At 42.9% G+C, this 15299-nt stretch overlaps 2 protein-coding genes across 3 annotated transcripts; both read right to left on the reverse strand.

Annotated features, from left to right (window-relative positions):
* Positions 1-918: 918 nt before the first annotated feature.
* On the reverse strand, positions 919-6751 carry LOC139655942 (butyrophilin subfamily 3 member A3-like). 2 transcript variants are annotated; one of them, XM_071533366.1, is made up of 10 exons: positions 6683-6751; positions 4910-4992; positions 4313-4411; positions 3849-3950; positions 3486-3620; positions 3236-3373; positions 3061-3112; positions 2929-2955; positions 1935-1961; positions 919-1839 (listed from the first exon to the last, which is right to left on the reverse strand). In XM_071533366.1, exons 2-10 carry the CDS (start codon positions 4967-4969, stop codon positions 1280-1282), a joined length of 1200 nt encoding a protein of 399 aa, XP_071389467.1. In that variant the 5' UTR covers positions 4970-4992; positions 6683-6751; the 3' UTR covers positions 919-1279. The 2 variants fall into 2 exon arrangements, with proteins under 2 accessions (XP_071389467.1, XP_071389466.1); XM_071533365.1 differs by lacking the exon at positions 6683-6751 and adding an exon at positions 6561-6681.
* A 2532-nt stretch (positions 6752-9283) lies between these two features.
* Positions 9284-14881, reverse strand: LOC139655907 (uncharacterized). Its single transcript, XM_071533321.1, has 5 exons — positions 14702-14881; positions 13881-13990; positions 11313-11405; positions 10858-11031; positions 9284-9478 (listed from the first exon to the last, which is right to left on the reverse strand). Exons 1-5 carry the CDS (start codon positions 14841-14843, stop codon positions 9284-9286), a joined length of 714 nt encoding a protein of 237 aa, XP_071389422.1. The 5' UTR covers positions 14844-14881.
* Between the last annotated feature and the right edge of the window lie 418 nt (positions 14882-15299).

A 15299-nucleotide genomic window follows, 5' to 3' on the forward strand; every position in this document is an offset into this window, starting at 1 on the left:
GTTTGCTTATTTCAGTTGCTAAAACAAAAACAATGATCAGCCATTTCACCCGAAATCAAGATGATGTCAACTGACGCTCAGTCCCATAAAGCCTTATCTTACTTAAACCAATGACCTAAAACAATGAAGTCACAAGAGTCTGACCTATATCCCTTATCTCAGGAGCCATTCTCATGGATCTGTGCGACTCGTATGCATCCTCTGCTTCTGGTGCATACTGTGTGCTGTGATGTAAGACTCATACTGGCAAACTGATCATCAGCTTGAGCTTGAGAGAGTAACCTTAGCACACCACATTTAATGTGATATTGTGGAACCTAACCGTGATGGTGGTTCAGATTAAATTGTGTTCCTATGACTAAATTTTCTACCAAGTATAAACCTGTGTTCTTCGTCCTGTGTAACACTCCATACAGTATTCATTACAAGTCAAGCAGGTTGACAGATGCAGTCCTGCCTCAGCTTTGACTGATCGTGGATTTAATTTGCAGTTTTTTGCAGGTTGGCTCTGAACTGACACCCATACTCACCTTCACACTTCAGCCTGGACATGGTTCCCTCGTCATCATACTGTATTGTAAATGTAAACATATTTATGATGTTCAAAACAGTATTTGTTTTTAAGGTTGCTCCTGAGGAAAAGAACCATCAACACCTTCCTATGCGTATGATAATTAGGAACTTCCCAATTAATGTGCTACTCAGATGTCTTGATTCATTTGTCAGATGTTCAGTTAACTTCCTGGAATATCAAATCTCTTTCAAGTCAGATTTCCTTTTGTCAATAGATAGTTTATGTATTTATTTGTGAGGTTTCATTTACTGTGTATATTGTGAAGTGATTCTTGTTTTTTTGTAAAATAACCCTCTGTTACACCACACAGTGGAGGACCGCACTAATAAACAGACCAAAAAACGTAAGACATGGGTTTGGTTTATTCATTATTCACAGAAAGTGCATTCTTACTGCAGGATTAATATTGCACAATACATGACATTAATACTATAGTGCTCTTTTAAATATATGAAAATACAGTATGTATGTGAGCGAAGAGTAGCACTATAACTCTAGTGAGGAAGAGGCAGAAACAATCACATTGAAGCAGCAGCATTGAGAGTGGTGACATAGAGTAGCTACTCAATAGCACAATGATGGTCATTTATAGTCATGGATCTCTGATTACTCCCAGTGATTACATGGACTCGCTTTTTGTATGCACTGATGTCTACCGGTGTAGTGAGAGAGAGGAATCGCCAGGGAGGGGTAAAGGAGGGACGCTCAGCCCCAGAGGCAGGAGGTGGGGCAGAGGAAGTGGGTCTTGACCACGGGGGACCGGATCACCAGATCCTTGATGATCTCCACGGTACCAAACAGGGGGAACAGCTTCTCGCCGAAGCTCTCGTTGTAGGTGTAAATGTGGGAGCGGCTGTCCACGTCATAGAAGGACAGCTGGCCCTGGTCGTAGTCCAGGTAGACGCCCACCTTGCGGGGGATGAGGCCCGGCGGCAGGGCGGTGAAGGGCACGGTGAGGGCCTTCAGCTCGGTGCCCCGCTCCAGGCGCAGGGTCAGGTAGCCCGTGTCGGTGTTCAGCGACTTGAAGCCCTTCCTCAGCGCCGACTCTTTGGCCACGCCCAGCCGCCAGTCCCGCTCGCCCACCTCCACCTCCCAGTAGTGGCGGCCGGAGCTGAAGCCCTCCACCCCCACGGCGCACCACCAGCCGTCGAAGCGCTGGTGGTAGTTAGGCACGTCCTTCCTCTCAAAGCCGCAACGCATCCTCTTCTCGTCGTTGGAGATCAGCAGATCAGGGTTGGCCGTGTCCAGGTCCAGAGTCACCTCCACTAGGGGGGGAGTAACGAGGTTTTGAATTACAACAGAGGTTCAGTGAAGCTTTAATATTATAGTGACTAAAATGTTGACAAAATGAATGATGTACCTGCAGTATCTGACATCCATTCCCACACTGTGAAACGAAGAGAGTAGTTTAGTAACAAGTCTTGTTTGTCTGACAGTGTTGTTGCAACTATATTTAATTAAATTTGATTTTCATTTATCCTTTCATTTATCTCTTTTTTTACACAGAGACAAACACAAACAAGAGAAAGACACACAATCAACTAATTTACAAAAAATTACAATCATCAACTAAAACATTCACATTTAAAGTGAATCTGTACCTGTGTATTGTCATCTGTGACATCTATATATCACAAGATGAATTTCTTAATGGACCAATAAATCCATCAATCAATCATTCAGTTTCTTTATTCCTGAATTGTGCCATTGCAACCAAAACATCAAGCTTCAGGATACACTGCAATTTGTTCCTGGTATACGGAGCACAGAATCTAAAAGCCGACTTTCCCCAAGACAGTTCTAATCTGAGGAACCTGGAGCAGCAGCCGGTCCTGACAATTCTGATCAATTCTGACTCTCTTTTCAGATAAACAAAAACCAATGCTGATCTCTTCTCACATAAACAGGCCAGCCTATTTGTTTTTATATAAAATACAGTGATGAGTTGCTTCCACAATCGCCTGTCTACAGAACATGGGGAAACAAACCCTGTTTTTATATGAAACTAATTACATTTTTTTTGGTCAAGGTATCAATGTGGGTCTTAAAAGTAAATTTGTCGTTGATCCATAGCTGGCTTTTTTGCAGAATCAGCATAAAACCGTGAGAACCGTGCCACCAGCAAAGAAATGTATATTGACAATGTAATTAATGTATATAGCGAACAAGACCAGACCTAATATTGAGCATTGGGTAACTCCCTTAGCTATGTTCAAAATTCTCACCATACATCATTCAACATTACATACTGAGATTTAAAAGATAGGTAGTTTTGAAACCAGCCACATAATGGCTGCAAATAATTTACAAATAACACGTCTGTTTCAATATATATGTTGATCCATATCACTCACCTGACTGAGGAACGTAGTGTGCAGCACCTGGAACGAGATAATAACAAACTCATTTAGAAGTGAAAGTTTTCAGACATACAAGCAAAATCAACCGGATTCAGATATTGATTAATCCAATCCTAGTTTACACACCAATCTTCTGAGTCCTCTGCTTCCAGATGAGCCACTGCTGGGGAATGGTATCCTGCAGGAAACCATGACAGCTTGAGAAATACTAGCTTGAGAAATATTACAGTTACATTGACAAACTGCAGGCTACTCATCAGGAGTTAGCTATATAATGTGAATGGACAACATGGATGCTTACCTTGTCTGGCCTCTGTGACATTAAGGTCCACATAACCAGCTCCATAGCAGTCAGCAGATTGGGGACGCGGCCCCATCGCCAGGCCGACTGTAGGTCCTCCAGAGCCTTCGCCACAGGTTCCCCGGGCCAAACACTTTGCTGCAATGCAAGATGATCAACTTTAAGAATAGAAACCAGATAATTTACTTGATAAGCACAGTTAAACCCAGGTAAAAAAAGGAAATTCTATCTGTATATCTGCACTTCCCACCTCCGGCTGGGCTCTCAGGTCCTTGATCCAGTTGAAGATCACCGTCTTGGCCTGCTGCAGGTCCTGCTCAGTAGCCAGGTCCTGCTGCTTGCCCTCATCCTTCTCTGGCCAGCCATCCGTCTGCATTGGCCTCTTCTGCAGACAACAGGGGAAACGGTCTCATAATTCACACATGTAGGGGTCTATATCTTTTTTTTAAATCCCTCTATGACATAAACATTTGAGATATGAAACTCTGTATGCTCTTGTACAAATTAATCTTATTTCACTGCAGCACCTCTATCAAATCTGATTTACAGCAGGTTCATAACTAGATGCCTATTTCACAGTATGTGACAATGGATCATTTCCTCAGACACGCACCTTGCTCTCTAGCATGGAGGCCCACTCCAGGATGAAGGCCCTGCAGAGGGGAGTGGGCCAGGTGTCATCCAGGTTCCAGATGTTTTCCAGGACTTCTGACTTCTGCAGCGGCAGGACAGACAGAAAAGAGTGAGGCACTGGGGTTAGTAGTGAGTGCAGGCAGGCAGAGGAATAAAGACTGTAGACAAGACCAGGAATCCTGTTCCAACTGGACTCATCAGTCGTGACGACATATTAATGAATAACCTTAATGATTTGAAGGGGATTTTCACAGCTCAATATTGTGGCTTGATTCATTAATTAAATTGGTTCATTAAGTCAGTATGTGACAATTTCTCTTTTAGCTGATTTTAGCTCACTATAACCATTTGTATGATCCATATTACAGTCATTCCTGAAAGTGTATACTGATGTTTCCATACAGGTGTATAAAGTGTAGACATTTTATTCAGTATGTGCTATACCTGGCACACTCGGCTGAGATCTCTAGCCAGCTCCACAACAAACAGCTGGTTCTCCTCCAGAGGCTCCTTCTTCTCCTTCTTTGCCCTCTTGTGAGATTCCTGTGGGGGGGAATTGAAAAAAGGTTTTTTTCTGTGAGATACAGATAAATCAGGGAGAGGAAAGAGTACTCAGCAAAATAAAAGACAGATTTAAAGGACAACAGTGATGCTTCACGAGTGCTTTAGAAAGTAATAAGGTCAAGCTAGAGAGGAGGTGGTCACTTGGCCTGATCAAAATGCGTATCGTGCCTCTTTTACTGTCAGCAAAAAAGACAGACGCCCCCCTCCCCCCCACACCACCACCCGACTCCCTGCCTGTATTCATCTCCCTAACAACAGCCTGCATAGCTGTCTCCTGCTAAATAAAACCAGGGAGGGAGAATGCATGCAGCCACATGATAATATAAAAAGTGTTGTCATGGCAACCCTCTGCTTACGTTTCAAGGTGACCCTCTGCTGTGATTGAGTCTTTCTGACAGGAACAAAACACGTTTGTAGAAAAAAACTTTTTTTTTTTACTCATGGAGGGATTTGGGACGTGTGACGAAACTCTGTTACCTTGAGCTTGGCCGTTATATTCTTGGCCGGTTCCACCATGAAGTGGAAACACTGCATCATCTTGGCTGGTTTGTGATGGAATCCTAGAAGGAATACCACAGATTAACATAAAGTTACTTAAGAAATTCACTTTGACAAGGGTCCTGACAGCAAGTCTCCATCTGACAGTATTTCCAAGTCGGTCAGACCATCTATTGTTCCCTATAAGATAACACTCTAATCGCAAAAACACTTGATTGTTTTGCATTAATAAATAAGTAAGCTCTCTTATTTTTGCATGTTGGATTAATATTATTAGTATTTTTGTTTCCTTCAAGAGTTGATCTGGTTGCATCTTATTCAATACACCTCCCTTACGGACTGTCAGCAATACAGTAAATTCTCCTCACTCTTCAGCACACAGTGTTTACTTCCAAAACACCAGCATGTACTGTAAATCATCAAACGTGATGGAAAATGCATCACCATGAGGCCATGAGGCTTAAATCCAGGAATGCAGAAATCCACCTTTCATGGATCAAAACACAACAATCCTCAGCTTTGTCAATCATTGCCAAATATACATATATTATTAACTAACCCAGTTAATAAAGTCATATTATCTCCGGATGAGATAACACTAAGTCTTTCTAGAGGTCATGCTGGAGGCACAAGGGATGATTAACTGGACTAGAATCAAGCAATACAAGCAGGCAGTGACTCATCTGCCACACACAGCTACAGTGCCCTTGGGTAGTCTCTCTCTTTGTCTTCCTCACTGTCTTTCTGTCTCTCTGTCTCTCTCGCCCCCTCTTTCTCTCTACCTCCTTCCCTTTATCTGCAGGCTAATCCAGTTACTGTGCTGCCAGCAGCAGGGCAGTATGGCACAGGAGCTTAGTCAGTGTTTTTGTTGGCACTAAAGCAGTTAGGGTGACCAGTATAAACAGGTTTTAATGTCATCACAGACTATGAATGATAGGGGTACATGCACTGGCCCAAATAATGCATATCTGTGCTTATATTTCTCTCTCGGCCTCATTTGGTTCTAGTGTTTTTCTATGCTTTCACTAAACAAAGCCATAAATGGTCCTTGTTGGACTATGAGTGAGGTTTATCATTCAGTTGCTACGTATTGAGCAACAAAGAAACAGCTGCCAATATATATATATATATATATATATATATAATAAAAAATGTTATGTTAATAAATATTGCCCTGGGTAAAAAGTGAAAAAATGCGATAAAATCAAATAGCATTCATTCAAGAATCTGAAAAAAATCGATCGGTTAGTAATAGGTCTATCAATAGAAGGCTGATTAGCCTACTCCGCTGGTCTGGTTTAATAATGTGTGTCGTGGGAAAACATGACTATGCAGCTTTTGCAGTGACAGCGACCCAGTTAGAGGCCAACAGATCTACTGCGCACCAGGTAAACACAGGCTGGCCGTGTGACTTTGCTGCAGACCTGTGTTGCAGCAATAATGCTGAACGAAAAATTGTAAACGTAAAATTGTTAATCTGCACTTGTGCATGGAACGACACGCGCACACGATGCATACTAATGCCATGTAATGTGATGTCTCAAATCCACGCAGTGCGTTTTGCATAACAGAAATGCATCCCCTATCAAATGATACCGTTGGTCATACGAACATATGATGCACAGCTTACCTTTGTCAGAAGGGGGGTAAGGGAGCTTTGCTGTCCTCGTGCTCAAACAAGTCCAGTGGTCTTGCCCAGAAAGTCTTTGGACTGTACTGTATATGCTGCAGTGTCTGACCTTGTTTACATACCAGTCTTTCGGTCGTTCGGGGAAGTTCGGTTGTCTCCGTCACTGGCGAACGCGACTCCTCTGGTGGATCAAGCGCGCGGCCATGTTTGTGGGGTAATAGTGACACCGTCTGTACACCGATGTGGAGTTAAATTACAGCCTGACAGAGTCTGCACACTGCTATTATTAACCTAGGCTGTTGGCCATCTAGATACAGTGTTGCTGCCTGCATGTAGAGTGGTTTAGGAGTTACACTGATCATACCAGGGCTGGGGCCATTCATGAATTGAATTGGGAATGTTTGGTAAATTCCAATTAAATTCCTGGAGTTGGAATTGAAATGTCACCCAGCTCTAAGGAAACAGATTTGGAATTGAATTTGAATTACAGGAAACTGAATGGAATTCCATTAAATTCCATGAAATTCAACATCAAATACATTCAGTCATCAATGTATGTATTACAATTACATGCTGTGCATCAAATACCACCTGAAAGGTGCCTTTAACATTTTATAATATTCAGTATTGATAATATATAACACTACCTGTAATCTCAGCTATCTGGTAAGAAAAAACAAAACAAAACATGGAATTTCACATAATTTCATTGAATTAATTTAATCTTCCTGAAATACCAATTCAATTCCAATTCTGTTTCCTGTAGGTTTCTTCAAATTCCAGTTAATGAGTTCATTCATGACTTGACCCCAACCCTGGATCATGCTGTAGCTAATTTTAATCAAAAAGTTTAGCTCATAGGATTTTGGCAACAAGACATGAAAACAAAACCCTTTGACTACTTATTTCCAATTACAATATGTGCAATCTGACAATCTGTGAGCAGACAGTCTAATTCCATCAAAGCCTGTCTGTAACAAGCGGTATCCCCTAAATACTAAACTTGTTTCCTTAATTAGATGATGATGCCAGATATGATGAAAAGAACAAACCAGGTCCCCGCTCCCCGTTCTACACGGTGTGTAATTAATGAGATCAAACGATATGTGGGCTAATTAAGGATATGGGGCTCATCTTTTATTAGGACAACTTAAGAGATTTGCAAACACTGGCATCTGTGTCTCTTTCAGTCAGAGGAGACTGATGGACAATGCTCCGCCTGCAGGCTCCTAATAGGCTGTGTATAGCTATGCTGCCCAAAATGAAGATTTCTTTCTCTCTCTCTCTCTCACTCTTTTAATCACTGAATTTCCAAGTGTGAGGGGAGAGGCAAGTTATGTCTGTGACTGCATTTCTTCAGGTGGCCACTAGATGTCAGAGGTCAACCTTGCTATGAGCGCCATCCAAGAGCCGTGATTTCTCTGCTCTTGTCAAACACAAAGAAAATCCATCATCTCCTACTACTGTGTCATTTCAACAGCGCATAACGATCAATATTGTTTTTTATAGAGAAATCATGAGCAGTAACTCATTTTACTTGCATAAATACATGAGAATCTGAAGGGTAAGAACTTGGTATGTGGGCATACGTGACTTGGTGTAATGTAACATGGGTTCCAGAAAAACAAACAGGTCTTGACAAGGAACTTGGTATTTCACCATTGTTTTCATTTCACTTTCACCTCAGTGACTGCTCCTTGAAGCTTTACAACTGGCAGTGCTTTTTAGAGAAGAGAACATACAAATCCATCTTTCTGTCTTAGCTTGAGAAAAGCAGGCCCAATACACTCTGGAAAAGTATGGATACAAAACATGAAAAGGAAGTGAGAAATCAACCACAGAGGTACAGCAGCCTTCACAGAGAAATAAAGCGAGGCAAAGTGAAAAGTGAAAAATCTTTACTTTTGTTGAAACCTTGAGTTAAGTTGTGATAAAGTTAAAACCTTGGGATAAGTACCGTAGTTTAATTTACTCACCTTCTCCCAAGCTGAACCGCGAGCTGCAGCTGTAGCGCAGCCTCAGCGGGGTACAGAGACATATTAAAGCAATTCCTATTCAAATAGGCCTGTGGTAACGTTGCAAGCCACACAATGAGCCTCTGGTCAATGAAGCTAGGTTTCTGGCTCAGAAACAGCAGGAAAAAAACGAGGAGAGCAAACAGTGAAGCCAAATTAACAATGTTCACATACACAGTATAATCCACATCATCACTTTAATCCACAAAGTAAAGAGCCCCTCCCTTTTTGGTCATTTTTATGCTCACACTAATACATAGTCCATGATTTTCATAAGAGTCTCTTTTTCCCTAATGGTACAGTGCATCCTCTCTGAGATGTACCAGCCACCTCAGGTAATATGAACGGTTTCTATTTCAAAATGGTGAAAAACAATCAGTAGTTTTCTCTACTAGAATCCAATTCATCTGCAACTGTCCCAAAGTGTTTTGACATTCAAGTGTGCCACGAAGCATCAGCCCCGAAGGGTGTGCAGCTCCTCTTTGGTCACTCTTCAGCTCATGAGCAACATTAGCCGGCTCTCATACACTCATGCTTGAGGTATCTGAATCAGCTTGTATAGAAGTCAGGAGGACCCGATCTCAATCAGTCTATAATCTCATATTCATTTGGCAGCTTCACCTGCATGAAAGCTATCTGTTTTTTTTTTTACAGTTTGTCCCTTTCATCAGACAACTTTCCGACATGATGAGAGGAGCGCCCATAGGATCACACGGGGAGAATGGTGCTGTTGGGATCGCTGTGGATGGAGCGCTGAGCAGGTGTGTCAGTTTGAGCGTCAGGCCCTGTGTCAGCGTGCCCTGGGTAGACAGTCTGAGGATGGGAGATGTCCAGGTGAGACGAGAGGACGTTGTATGGCAGCTCCACAGATTGGCAGATACTCTCTTCATATGTTGGCGGTGGCTGTAAGAAAGGCAGAACAGCAAGAAAGATTTAGGAATTAGTGCTTTACAAACTCTGTTAGTTTTGACTGAATGCTTAATTTTGTTGACAATTTAACACATTGTACTTGATGAAAAAGTATACTAAAGGAAGTCAGGTTCCTCCAGCACAACAATGAGCAAGTGTTTTTAAGTCTTTGTTTTTGCAAAGCCACTCAGGACAATGAAAACACTGGCAGAGGACGGAAAGAAAAGTGAAAAAACAAACTTGTTAAATTGATAGTGTCTCCACTAAGATTAGCCCTGGTATTTCCCAGGATGAATGTGCTGCTTAGAGAGCATCCTGATCCCTGATATCTAACACAAAGCATAATTGGAACATGTTTGTATTTACATTACTGATTAATCTGTCTTCACATTGGCTGCCTTGAACATGTGCTCCTCCAATGCGTTATCTCTCTGATCACATCAGGCAGATGCACACTCCCTGACTGAGTCCTCTTATCTTTTAATTGCTTGGGGGCCCTCGGGCGACAAGTCCAACCCTACAACCCTACCCTTGCCCTATACACACTCCACACACACATACCAGGCCACAAAGTTTTACTACTATCTTGCCTCAGGCCACAAGACAGACAGGGGAAATTTAGGGGCATCATTTGAACCCTCCTAACAGGGGGGAGGGGGCTTTTCAGGGACTAGTGACAGGGTGAGTAGAAAGTGTGTGTGTGTGTGTGTGTGTGTGTGTGTGTGTGTGTGTGTGTGTGCGTGCGTGTGTGTGCGTAGGAGAAGGGCAGTCATGCTAGGGACTGTTTAATTAAGGAAAAGGAGGGGAGGTCAAAGAAGAAAAAAACAGTAGAAGACAGGAGCACAAAGCTGCGTTCTCAGGCACTGTTTGCACTCAGGATGCAGGCTTTAATTATGTTTGATGTGCCTTTTTCTCATTACCTTGTTTGCTCAAGCGTTGTGCAAGTCAAAAGCTCAGCGAAAGATCAACACGGTAAAACCTTGAAAAGCGGCCGCCAGCACAACCTCGACGGCGAACATTAGATGAGCCGATAGTGCATCCTGTTTACAGCACTCTGAATGCTGTCTAATCTTTGAACAAGCTCTTGTTACAATATTGTATGACAGCATGGTCATAATAGAGACAGCCTACTTCTCATTATCTCCCTCCATTGTGAAAACTGCAGATGAGGGGCCTCCGTAATAAGATGAGGTTATATGAGGTTTAGGATTCTTTGAAAGTTCTTTGAAAGTATAATAGGAGTAAAACATCTTTCCTATTACCAGCTGCTGTGGTCGCACGGCAGCTGAAATACTCCATTGTCTCCGTGTCATTTATGCCTGAGGACTGCATGTAATTGCTGTGATACAGTCGTAATCCCTAATTTGCCTTACCTCAGTCATAATGGGTCCATTGAGGCCAAAGCGGTCTGCGATCATCATGTGGATCTGCCTCTGGCGGTCCTTCTTCCTGACACTCTCGTAGGAGGGAAGCCTTGGCAGGGGGGCGTCGAGTGAGGGCAGGCTGTAGCTGGAGGGCAGGCCCACGTAGAACAGCTGACCCGCCTGCTGAGGCACACACAGGCCAAAATACAGGGGGGGCGTTAAAGGGATGGGAAACAGAAGCTTTGATGTTTAATGATTTGTTGGAAACAGTCCAAATAAACCTTGTCATACTCACTTTAAACAGTAGCACCTATTGTTTCGGGGGGGGGGGGGTGTCTTACCCACAGATATGTGTATTGTATTGTATGTGTTGTATGCAAAGGGGGTATTGTGAGCATGTGTACACAGAGAGGAAGATTGCTGCATTGCATGGTTGATAGCAGATAATGCCTATGCTCTCTCACCTGAGTGTTGTTGTCATTCATGACCTGAGTCTGCTCCAGACAAGGCGACCCCACCAGCGTCTGTCTGCTGCTGTAGTACTGAGGAGGAGCATCCTGGTACAAATACACACAGGGACAGTAATGAGTGCATCTGTGAGAGTTAAAAGGATGCAGCATGGCAGAACTTCAGGTATTAATATTGTGTTACATTGTTTCAGTTCCAAGCATCAAATTCTATCTTTACTTGGTTATCTGCACCATGGGTCCTTGGTGCCTAATCCTGTAATTAGTCAAAAATCCACTAATTTCAGCCTAATTGGCCAATTTTCATGCCTTATTTAATCACTGTAGACACTGGCTGGTTTAGCAATACCATAAATTATCCAACCAATAAGACGACCACCCTCCGATTTCCGTGCCTCCTCCCAGTCCCACCCCTTCTTAAACAAGACCCAGCGGGGTCCCACTGTATGAGGTGCTGGAATCCTGAAAAAAGGCTGCCGGAAAACTAGGTGATTGCCTTGGGTCTAAACGAGTCCCCTTTGTCTGGAGAACAATGCAGTGTCCCACTGTGTCATCAGGGTCCCTAGGCAACAAACCACACAGTGTGGTCTTTTCAGTGTCTCTGTATCCCCCTTGTTACTGCAGCAGGTACCTCTTAACGAGCGCACTCCAGTGAACGGTCTCATACGTCATTTGGGCCGGCGTTACAACAAAGTCAATTTGTTGCCTGACTGAGATTTAAATCCAGCATGGGGATTTGAGATGTTAGGACCACGGTTGCTGCTATTACCAATGAGATTTGCTCTCACCAAGAAGCAACAAAACTGGAGGCTGAGCATACAATGACGTTGGATAGCATCAAAATGTCAGATCTATCATTTTCCCAGGCCCACTTAAACAATGACATCACTCAAACTTAGAGTAACGCACTCTAATGACCTTTGCCATAACCCTTACAGCATGTGAGTGAGAGAGACGACACCGAAAAGATAATGTCAAAGGTCACTTTCCCTCACTGGTTTGTACTTTTAAGGGGCAAAAAAAAAAGTCTTGAGGAAAGAGAAAAAGGGAGAGTTGTGCTTTTGTCTCCTGCCACTGATTCATCCAGTGTGAAAAAGCACAACCGTGTAAAATCAGTGTTGAAATCGGGGGAGGACCCGTCGGCAGCGTGCCTTTTTCACCGCTGCAACCTAAAGGAGATCCATTGTCCCCCGTGTCCCCAACACCCACAGTGGGGTCTGGCCACTATTCATGCTGCAAACTGAAGCAGGGAGAGGTATGTGACTATGAAGTTGATAGAAGACATGAAATGTTCCATAGGGACACAGTGAAAGAGTTGTGTTTTCGGGTGTGCTTCCCTCACAGTCTGACCGTCAATTTCTCTGTGCTTCTGATGATAACAAACACAGCCTTTCTCTTTCCAAACACACATCTCAATTAACTATAAGATTAAGTTTGAGGACAAGATCTAATAGTTCTGAAATAAATGAATAACCCCATAAAACTACAAGTCTTTCACCTCCTTCCTAGAGCTCCCTGAGGTCATGTGTTCTGTGTTTTCTATATCTATATATGTGTTCCTATAGTTTACCATGCAGGCTGGACTCTCCAGCTGACAATACATTTAGACACAGTTAGCCGGTGTTGTCTTATCTGACACACCAAGCAGGCGTGCAGCCACAGCCACAGCTCAGCATGGCCGATACGTACCAGTGGAACAGTTAGTTCCTAACATGGGACAACAGAACTTATCCAGTAAGACCACAGACAAACAGAGCTTCCTGTCCGCGAGGGAGGGAAGGTATGAGTTGTGTCCCTGCAATGCAAAGATAACGCTCCGACTTCACCCCTGGGACCTATGGAGGTGAGACACGGACCAGGAAGAGGAAGCATGGAGAATGGGCAGCCACTTTAGAGTTACCTCTGTGGAGAATTTACATTTCCTCTTCTGTTTCCTGCACCATTACCTACAGCTTTACAGCAACACTTAACTTCAGTTTGTAAGACTAGAGATGCCTGCACCTCCAGGTCAGACAATGCTACTAGCACTCAGGCATTAAGGCTTAGCTTCTATTTCATACATATAGCAAATCAATAATGATATAAAATGTCTATGCTACCTTCAAAAAATAACCCTATGAAATGTTTAAAGATGATGTTGTTTTGCTTTACCTGCGATGCCAATGCATAAGCCAAAATTTGATTTGCGGTGATATAATTACATTGATGCTGAACTAACATCAATATGTGTACTAAGTGCTAATTCTGTCCAATTCCATTAGAGTTACTGTGGCACTCAGAGATATTTCTGGAGGGCAGATAATCAGCTAATTCAATCGAGACATATCCATGGCCTGACAATGATCATATCAAGTTTATTCTAGGCCTTTTCCCACAGCCATGCAAATTGAATCTGACACTTCTTAATGGTGCTGCACTGGGTTTGCATGGTGTCACTGGGCCCGGGTTCACTCAATCTGCTGTGAACCACTGTGCTGGATCAGGATCAAAACTGAACTCACAGGTCACTCTACAAAGCCACAACACAAAAGGCACATTCTCACATTTGTTTTTCTAAGGGCTTACCATATCTCCATGTGACTCCTGATAGGAACGGACTTTGCAGCACTGAGGATCTTTACGGTAAATAATGGACAGCAACACCACAATTACCACGAAGAACACCAGAGAAGAAACTGTTTGGAAACAGGAGGAGAGAAGGGAACGTTCAGTAATCACACCATTTTTTTTGCTAATGGTTGGCTAATGCAGAAGCACCAGAGAAGTTGAACTTTATATTGTTAATGAACACTGTTTTGACCTTTTAATTGTCAGTTTAAATCTGTGAATTTGATTTTAGGAAAGTGATGCACAAGGATAGTTTGATTGACAGTTGTAGTCTCAACACTTGAAAAACTTAAAAAAGTGGAATCATGAAATTCCTCTCCTGATATACTCTTCTTTAGTCTATCAAGAACAATGACAGCTAGAAGATAACAGACTGTTTCTGAAGGCATTGATGATATTTATGGAATGCTTCAAGTGGCATGTGGCAAGCAAATCAGCTGCTATCAACAGTGACTAGTTTGGCAAACAAATCATCCAGTACAACCCTTATCACATTGCTACAGCATGGTTGGATAAAGTGAGATACTACTCATCAGCAAGCCAACAACGGGGCAGAAAAAGTAAAATCAACCACTTTCAGGCATTTTTAAAAAAAAAATGTTTTTCTAAGTTAACTTCTTCCTCAGATCTACTGATATAAAGTAATAGGCTAAAGGGCAGGCGATCCTCCCAGCAACAAGATATTAAAATATGCCAGAGATTAAATGTGTCCATCCTATCTGGCAGATAAGCTTTTATATAAAATCTGATATTTTTGAGAGATTAAAGGCTTTACTTACAAGATGCAACGATCACTGTGAGTTGATCCGATGTCAGCTGTGAGGAGGGAATGGTTGGACTTGCTGTTGTGGACATTTCTGATGTGTAAACTGTTCCCTTGGATCCTCCTGAACTCACCAGCCGTAACACAAAGGTTCTCATATTATTTAGAAGGACCGGAGAGCAGCTATGTTGCCCCTCGTCGTTCTCTATCCCATCCCAAACAGAGTGACACCATACGCGCTCTGCAAGTCGGATCAGTCAAACTCTGCTCACGGTAAACATGCCACAGTGTGTTTGAGTCGTAAAGGCACACTGTCGCCCTCTCCAAATCCCGTGACGTCGCCCCGGCTCAGGTCCTGCACTGGACAGCAGGGTTTGCTTTATAGATTGGCACTGGCAGATAGCAGCAGCCACCAAGGGCGCAACTTCGCATAGGCCGACTGACTGATTACTTAGGCTAATTGACATGGATTTTTTTTTGTTAGGTTGCCTCAGGGAAAAATCTATACACAGAAACCTGAAATTTCTGACTTGAAAAGACTCCCATACAAACCGCAGCCTATAGTTAACGAATTTTGAACGGCTGACAGAAATCCTGTTAAGGTATCCCATCAG

This window comes from Centroberyx affinis, unplaced genomic scaffold (assembly GCF_046629955.1).
Source record: "Centroberyx affinis isolate AG114_WGS23_722 - 3 ecotype Tasmania unplaced genomic scaffold, CSIRO-AGI_Caff_v1 ptg002360l_1, whole genome shotgun sequence".
NCBI classification, from domain to species: domain Eukaryota; kingdom Metazoa; phylum Chordata; class Actinopteri; order Beryciformes; family Berycidae; genus Centroberyx; species Centroberyx affinis.